The sequence below is a fragment of the Nestor notabilis genome, unplaced genomic scaffold, assembly GCF_000696875.1.
Source record: "Nestor notabilis isolate BGI_N333 unplaced genomic scaffold, ASM69687v1 Scaffold22051, whole genome shotgun sequence".
NCBI lineage: Eukaryota > Metazoa > Chordata > Aves > Psittaciformes > Psittacidae > Nestor > Nestor notabilis.
In genome coordinates, this window is record NW_009913645.1 from 1 (window position 1) to 8,123 (window position 8,123).

The window sequence follows — 8,123 nt, forward strand, 5'->3', positions numbered from 1 at the left end:
AAATTAAAAATCTCTCAGTACTTATAATCTATTATAAATGAAATTAAATTATATATTGTGTAACCCTGTAGCTACTTTTAGCAAACTTCCCACTGTTACTTTAAATTGTGTGCAACAGGAAAAAAGGAAAAAAAAAAAAAAAAAAAAAGAGATTTCTCATCTGCTTTTCTTCTTTTCCCTTCACAAAAAGGTAACATTCTGATATGTATATAATGTGCCATATTCTAACAAAGTATATTTGGCTGGGAGTTCCCAGGGTGTAGTCTGTTGCCAGCAATGGACCCACTGGGAAGAGCAGATGCCTAGAAAATTAGATCATATCCAAAGCGAAGTTTCGAATAACATCCAAAGCTCCTGTATCAAAGCCACATATATCCAACATGCCTCTGTCATCTGGATCAGCAATCGTAAAACCATTTGAGGTCATTCCACAAATGACCAATTTAGCAGGAATACCCATTTTCTAGAGGAAGGACAAAAAAATAAAAAAAGAGGAAAGGAAAAAAAAAAAAAAAGAGGAAAAAAAAAAAAAAAAAGATCAGAACACACATACATAGTAGCTTAAACATGCCAGAGGGCCAAATCTTGCTATCTTGCCTCCCAAACCACTGCCTGAACAGGCATACTGATAGTAACTAGATCTGCCATAACTAGAACTGCAGACTGTTAGCATCATACTTAACCTGCAGTAGATATATTTAACTTAACGGGAATAATTACAGTGAGGTGTACGCAACTTTCCTGCAATTCTAAGATTCATAGATTATTCATAGATAGATATCAAGCATTGCATTTGCTAGTGTGGAGTTCATTCTAAGAGATAACTTTCAGTAATAATTATTGAATCCTCTAATAGGAGTCACAGATTATGTTTTTGTGGTTGAACAAATACAGTAACTGTGGCCTGGACAATTCTGCTAAATGAGCTGAATTTGCAGGTTAATCACCTGTAAGGTAAAGCAAAGCAAGTGGCATTAAGAGCACAGAATTCTATTTTAAAGAACAAATTTAGGAACGGGAGCTAGTTTCAATTAAGAAAAAAGAAACACAGTGGGCAAGTTAAAGATTTTTGGTATTCATTCCAACTGGGTGGACATGATACAAAGTTCCATATACCGAAAAGTACCTCTTGTATTTAAAAAATAGTTTCTTTAAAGCATAAAAGATGGTTTGCTGATTAAACAAGAGTTTCTAAAAGCAATGTGTTTGGAGAAGGTATTTTTCTTAGTTCTATTTTAAAATTATGAAGCTGCACAACTTAACAGTAGCCTATTTAAATCCTAATAAGCTGTCTTCACAAGATACCATCACCTTATCCTATTGACACCTTTCCTAATTATAATTAATTATAAATTAATTAATTATAAATCCTTTAGCAATTCAGAGGTCTTAAATACGTGCAATTAGAGCAATATGCACACTAATTCTGCCTAACTGCAGAATATATCAGTTTTAAGCAACACATAATTATTTACTGCAATTCTCTCTAAGTTCAGTCTCCAAGACACTTTTAGAACTAGTATTTATTTTGTACTGTATTCATCAATTGCAAACAGTCAGAAGCATATTTACCTCTCTGTACTCTCTAAGAGCTGTTGCAGGATGAGTATTTCCAGCAAAAGTCTCGTTATCGGTAAACACAATAAAGACATCAGCAGCTGTCTGAGTTTTTTCAGCCCATATCATTGGAAGGGAACAATCAGTGGTACCCACTGGAATCTTAAAAGAAAAGAAAAAAAAACAAACCATAGAACACATTAATACAGAAAGTAGTAAATCATGGAAAAATTATTTTAATGGAAGCTCCATGTTTTAGCACATACAGAGGCTTCTTTGTTAAACAACAGTTCCCTTACTAGTTTTGTCCAGGGTTGTTTTTTTTTTTGTTTGTTTGACTTTTTACATATTCTTTTCAACCTAACTCACTGTGACCTAACACTGCCATTCTAGATTGCAATGTGTAATATCCAGCAGTTGAAATAATGACATTTGCTGGACTTTTTTTATATAAAAGGAAAAAAAAAATAATCCATGTTTTACTGTACAAATACAGACTAAACACAGGACTACAACTGATTATAAAGAAAATACAATATAACTGCTGAGACTTCTAAACTCTGATGTTAGCAACAGCTATTTCCTAATGCTTTTGTTCTGTTTTGGTTTGTTTTACATACTTCATACATTTTCACTAATACTTGAGGCAACGTCATATCAGTCGTCACTGGGCAGGGCACCATTTCATGCGAAAAGGCAACAATATGGGAATCCTTCTCAGTACGTGCCACAACCTGAGAAAGAGGAAACCAAAAATAATGTAGTTATGTTATTCAGAATTTTTAATGTCTGCATCAAGGCATTCCCATAACATGACATATCCTTTTGCATTCAAGTCACCGTGGCTTCTCATATGCATTAATGCTTCACTCTATACTTTGAATGTAATACTGCGAATAAACATGTAAAAATCAAAGCTAAAAAACTCCCCTAATTACTCCAAATATACTTCCACATTCCTTCTCTCCTGACATAAAACACTAAAAATTTTTAAACACCAACAAAAGTTCAACTCCTCTATAACATAAATATACAAGAAGCTTTAGAGGGGAAAGTGATTGTGAGACAAAGGCCATGTTGATAACTGAAAGGCACACAAGAATTATCCCAAAATTTCTTTATCCAATCTGTATTATTCTATGAATGCTTTTGAAACAAAAATAAATTAAAATGTATTTTCAGCTAAGATAAGCAAAAATGCAGCACTGACCACTTTCATTTAGACGAGAAATCAACTTTTTCAAATTGATCTTTCTGAATTTGGCTGCCACTGGCTTTAAGCATCTGGTCTACCAATGAGATACAAGGTCACATTTTCTGTACCCAAATATATCATAGGTAAGTTTCCTCCTGGAATCTAAGCAGCTTTAGAGCACCTTTGTATCAAAAGAGCAGCTCAAGCTGCAAATAATTATAAATAAAAGAAGGTTAATGCCTCACCATACACATTGCTGCTGCAACTGTGCTAGCATTGAGTACACTGCCCAAAACTTTTTGTGTCATCGATGCACTGACATCAACAGCAAGTAAGAAGCGTTTTCCTGTTGGTTCAACTGTCTATATGGAAAAAAAGAAGAAACAATATAGGTACACATGATTAATACATTAAACTTTTCTTGATCATTTGTGAGGCTTTCAGAAAACAGATTTCCTAAAAACCTTAACAAATTGAATAACCATATTACCTTAAAAGTTTTGTAAAATGATGCATCTAAGGCTTCTAAAATGTCTTCATCAGGACGCCACCAAAGCTTTCCTCTGCTTCCATGTCCAGCTTTATAGCTTTCTAATGCAACCAAAATATGGAACGGATGTATTCTACCCTACAGACAAAAGAAATCCACGGGAAGTTTTTGAAAAACTGAACTCCATTTAAAAAAAAAAAAATCAAATAAAAAAATAAAAAGTGACAAACTAAAAAATATAAGATCCTACTACAAGTATCTGGTTTACTATATTGTTCCTTTAGATTTGTTAAGTTTGAAGAGTTCATGCAGGCTTTACACAGCAGTTTCATGATACTTGTCAGTTACGGGTAACGGACTTCATGCCCCTTCCAAAATCCAGAATCCTCCAAACAACTCCAAATGTTATCTTATGCCATCACCAGAAGTTTACCACAGTGCTAATTTAAGAAAAGATCCTAGCGGTCAATATATTTCTTTTGTAGAAAAGTTTCAGAAATAGAGAGGGAAGGGGAATCAAATGAGAAATTATAAATACAAGTTTTAAAATAAAGGTGCAAGTGTTCTGCTGCAGTTTTTAGAAAGAATAAACTACACACTTCCTCCAATGAACATCCCTTTTGTTTTGTGAAGAGGTTGCCTGAAGAACTACAGTTTAGGAAGAGATTAAACCCACAAAGGCTGGCACGGATTATGAAAATGTTCTTACCTTTTTTAGCAGTTTCTCATTTCTCAGTCTTTCACATACTATTGCCACTTCTGAACCTCGTGGTTCAAGCACTGCATTTGCTGTCAGCTTTCCTAAATTTCTCAACAATACAGAAATGGACATCTCCTTCAGCAATGCCTTCCAAACCTATGATCAAAGAAAGAGAAGGGGAAAAAAGAAAAAAAAAATAAAACAGATGAGATTCCCAAACTACAAGAACTGACATCTGTATGTTAATTAAGAGTATTTTAAAATAATAAACACACAAATCAAGATCTTCATTATTTTAAATTAGCCACTTGGGTAAATAACTTGAAAAACAACATAAGGGCTATTTTTTTATGAAAATGTAGACTTAAGACTCTGAAAAGTGTTACCCTAAAGAGATTATAAAACTAATGAATTTTACCTACCTCTTTAGATTTCAGATGGTTTGTCAGGAGATGCTCTCTAACTAGACCATATTCCTCTATTAAATGAGCAACTTCCAATTCATCTTTTGTGCGTTTTACTTTCTCCACAGCCTCCAGATACTTTAAGAGTTTTTCAGTGTCAGCAGAAACTGCTTTGTCTTTATAAGCTTCTTGGACATCTTTCCACCCTTTGGTAATATATTTAGTGACTATAGCAATTCCTATTGAAAATAAAAACATTTTCCAAGCAGGATTACCAGCTTCATACTGGCATTTAACATTCTAGCAAGCAAATGAGGTAGCAGGTTTCATTTTCAGACCTGCCAACCAGCTATAAAAAAAGGTCAGTCACACACAACTTACAGCACTAGTTTTAGTCATTGTATTATTCTCCTTAGAAGTAAGGAACCTAATATATTTGAAATCAACAGATCTTCCCAAATAATGAAAAAGTGTTATCTCATAATTTGTAAGCAACTAGGAAGAAACTGAGAGAACTACATTACTTTCTCTTCTCTCCACATACAGAAGAAAAAGAAGAAACAAACTCTGTTTACTTTGAAGATAGGTCAGTTTCTGGTATGTTTTTAAGGTGCAATTTACAGGATACCATCACTAAGAAATCATCAGTCTATAACGGTACTTTGGTTTCCAAAACTAAATAATTCTACAGTAAATATAAACAGTTTAAAACACAGTATTTTCAGATAAATAAAAATTTATTACCTTCACTGGCAGGTTTTAGGTGGGACAACCTCAGAAGATCTTTATGAGACCAACCACTTCTTTGTTTATACTTTGTAACTGCTAAAGCAACAGCCATGCCATTCTTTCCATTGTACCAATCTGCAACAGCTTTCCTCAGTGCACGGCCCCAAATACCACATTTCATGCCCTCCTTCAGATCTTTTTTAAATTGGATGAAAGTAAAGAGATGGGTTGGTATGCAACACACCTCAGGAACAGCTTTAAATGCTGCTTGCTTTGTTTTTGCATCAGAACACTGTGAGCAAATTGCAAGAGCAAAAAGCAGGGGCTCCTGTTTTGCTGCTCTGCCTTCTTGACTGAATGTCTTTATTTCTTGAACAACTTCACAACCTCTACCCTCTTCAATCAGTCTTACTAAAGCTTCTGCATTTCCATAGCCCAGCTTCTGCTCCTTGATGTAATAAGTACCACCTTCTGAACCAAAACACAAGAAACGCTGCAGTCGATTCATATCGGTGACATGCCACACATAACCACTCTCAGAGTTTGGCACCTGCTTTTCATTCAGGAGTTGCACTTGTTTTTCCTCGTCCTCCATTGTCTACACTTCCAAGACGTCTGTTGGAAAAATAATAAAGCCCATTAAGAACCACTGCAAAAACGTGATGACTCTCCTCTCATGAGTTCTTAGCAAAGTAAATACTTCTTGTCTATGCAACTGTAATTTTTTCCTTCATAAATTTAATAAAAGTATACTCTAAGTGCTCAATAACTCGTATCAGAGGAAAAGAAACAAAAAAACAATCTCTTGAGTTACAATGGTGACAAATATGTTTCCTTAAAACCAAACTGGAAACTACTTAACCCCAATTAAGTGGCACACAAAAAACATGGCTGGTGTTATGCCCTGTTGCCACTAGTATACTACACCACTAGTTTTGGTAGATTTTTGGATTGCATACTAAATTGCTCAAATATCAGATCTTGCCCTACTCTGTCTTGCTGAAGAACTGGTAAAACCAACCAACTGAAGAAACACAATGCTAAAACAAAGAACTAAAATACTGAAAAACTGTTTAGTCAGAAGGCTTTGTAGAGTTTAAATATGGTGGGTTTCAGTGAGGCTTAAACAACAGCTTTGTAACAATTGACAGCAGCTCAAGAAAAAATTATTAGAGGCTCAAACAGCCTGCTGTTTCAAGCAACATCCGAGAAAACAAAGACATATAACAACAAATTCTGTACTGCTTTGCATCTGAGGTTAAGAAGAAAAAAAAAACCAAACCAAAAACAAAACAAAAAAAAAACAACAACAAAAAAAAACCAAACACCAAACCAACACAAAAATTCACAGTCTTCTAGGTCTTCATACACTTGAGTAGCAAGAGAGTTCAACTGTAGTATTTGTAGCCAACAACACTGCTCTTACTTAGAGAACATCTAGCACGGTAAAATTCAAGCCATAACATTTAAACTGAAATAAATGCAGGTGAAATTAAATCAGCATGGTAAGGGGAAGAAAAAAATTCATCATCACTATCTCCAAAACATTAATATAACAAGAGTAAATTCAGTGTTCTCAGTTCTCACCAAACAATAAAAAAAAAATCCTAAATAGCACCAAGGGGTCCTACTTATAAAAAAAGCACCAATAATCCACTCCATCGAACTGCTTACAGACTTTAAAGTAAGCACACGCTAAAGTCTGAGCACAACAAATGCCAATTCAAATAAATCCACTTAACAATTTTTACATATTGCAGCTATCTGCTTCTGAGATGCTTGTCTGGCTACTGAAGATAAAAGCCATTTTGCTTCATAAGCTAGCACAAATAAATGTCAGTAACGTAAATAGATTTTTTCCCCCCAGTTTAAGTAACACACTGATTTACAAACTTCCCTACTTTCTCTTTGATGCAGAATTTTCCTTTCACTACAAGCAACTAGAAATGTACCCTGTGTCCATTCTTGCCTATCTGCAGTGATCCAAAATTAAAAAATAAATAAAAATAAATGATAATCAGTGCTCCCACTATATTCTATATGCTGCTACAATCATAAAAATAAAAGCCATATGTTGATACCTGGTTTAAAAATGCAGGTTTTAGTTAAAAATTAGCTAAGAAATATCTTTCATTGCGTTATTCCACCAGCATTCAGCTGTTTCTCTTAGTGCTTAAATATTCTAATCATGTTTCCCTGCAAACCAATTTAAATACACATGATAGTTGAGCCGACTTTTTCACTGACATGCGAAGCATGCAAATACACTGAAAATAACAAGGGTGGTATTCGCAGCGCATGAATACCGTACCAGTACATTCTAATGTCTAAATGCATTTTATTTCGATCCGTTTCAATTGGCTGGTTTCATTACACTGTAGGTAATGTTTCATGCTACATATCCAAGACCCAAACAAAAAATCCTGACATCACAGTCAGCACCCATTAGTTTATTTATCAGACAAAAAAAAGGTACATGGAAAGATATCAGAAAACACCACTATCTTAAAGCAAAAATAAGAATGGGGAGCATAAAGGATCTTATAAAGCTATGGTTGCAAGAAAATACACCTGCACTACAGCAGAGCTCTGACAACACAAGTCCTCATCCTCCACAACATAAGCATCTCTATGTAAACAGGAATGTCAGGAGAACATTACCCAAACCACAAGCGGTATGCTCACTGGTATGGTGACAGCACAGAAGATACCAGACTACATGAACCATGCACTTGATAAAAAAAAATTCTACTATAGAAATTGCTTAAAAGTATACTTGCTTAAAAAAAATTATTGACCAGAGAGAAAAAGGTAGCTTAGCAGACACAGAACAAAACTATGAGGAAAAAGCATCTGAAGTTGATACCCGAAAACCCCTGAATTTAGCTGTCAGTTTCTGTAACTATGAAAACACAAGCAACGACGAAGCAGGCGAGTGAGCCCATGCGATGCGCCCTTTAATCCCCTCACGGGGTTTACAGCGCCCAGGTGCCAAGCAGTGGGTGGCTACCCAGAGAGTGCCTTCTTCCCATTCCTTCAACACCCGTG

At 35.0% G+C, this 8,123-nt stretch overlaps 1 protein-coding gene across 1 annotated transcript; it reads right to left on the reverse strand.

Moving 5' to 3' along the window:
* Positions 1-15: 15 nt before the first annotated feature.
* Positions 16-5,670, reverse strand: TROVE2 (TROVE domain family, member 2). The gene is made up of 8 exons (XM_010023293.1): positions 5,091-5,670; positions 4,365-4,585; positions 3,952-4,098; positions 3,243-3,380; positions 2,998-3,114; positions 2,178-2,291; positions 1,573-1,719; positions 16-463 (listed from the first exon to the last, which is right to left on the reverse strand). Exons 1-8 carry the CDS (start codon positions 5,668-5,670, stop codon positions 311-313), a joined length of 1,617 nt encoding a protein of 538 aa, XP_010021595.1. The 3' UTR covers positions 16-310.
* Positions 5,671-8,123: the final 2,453 nt, after the last annotated feature.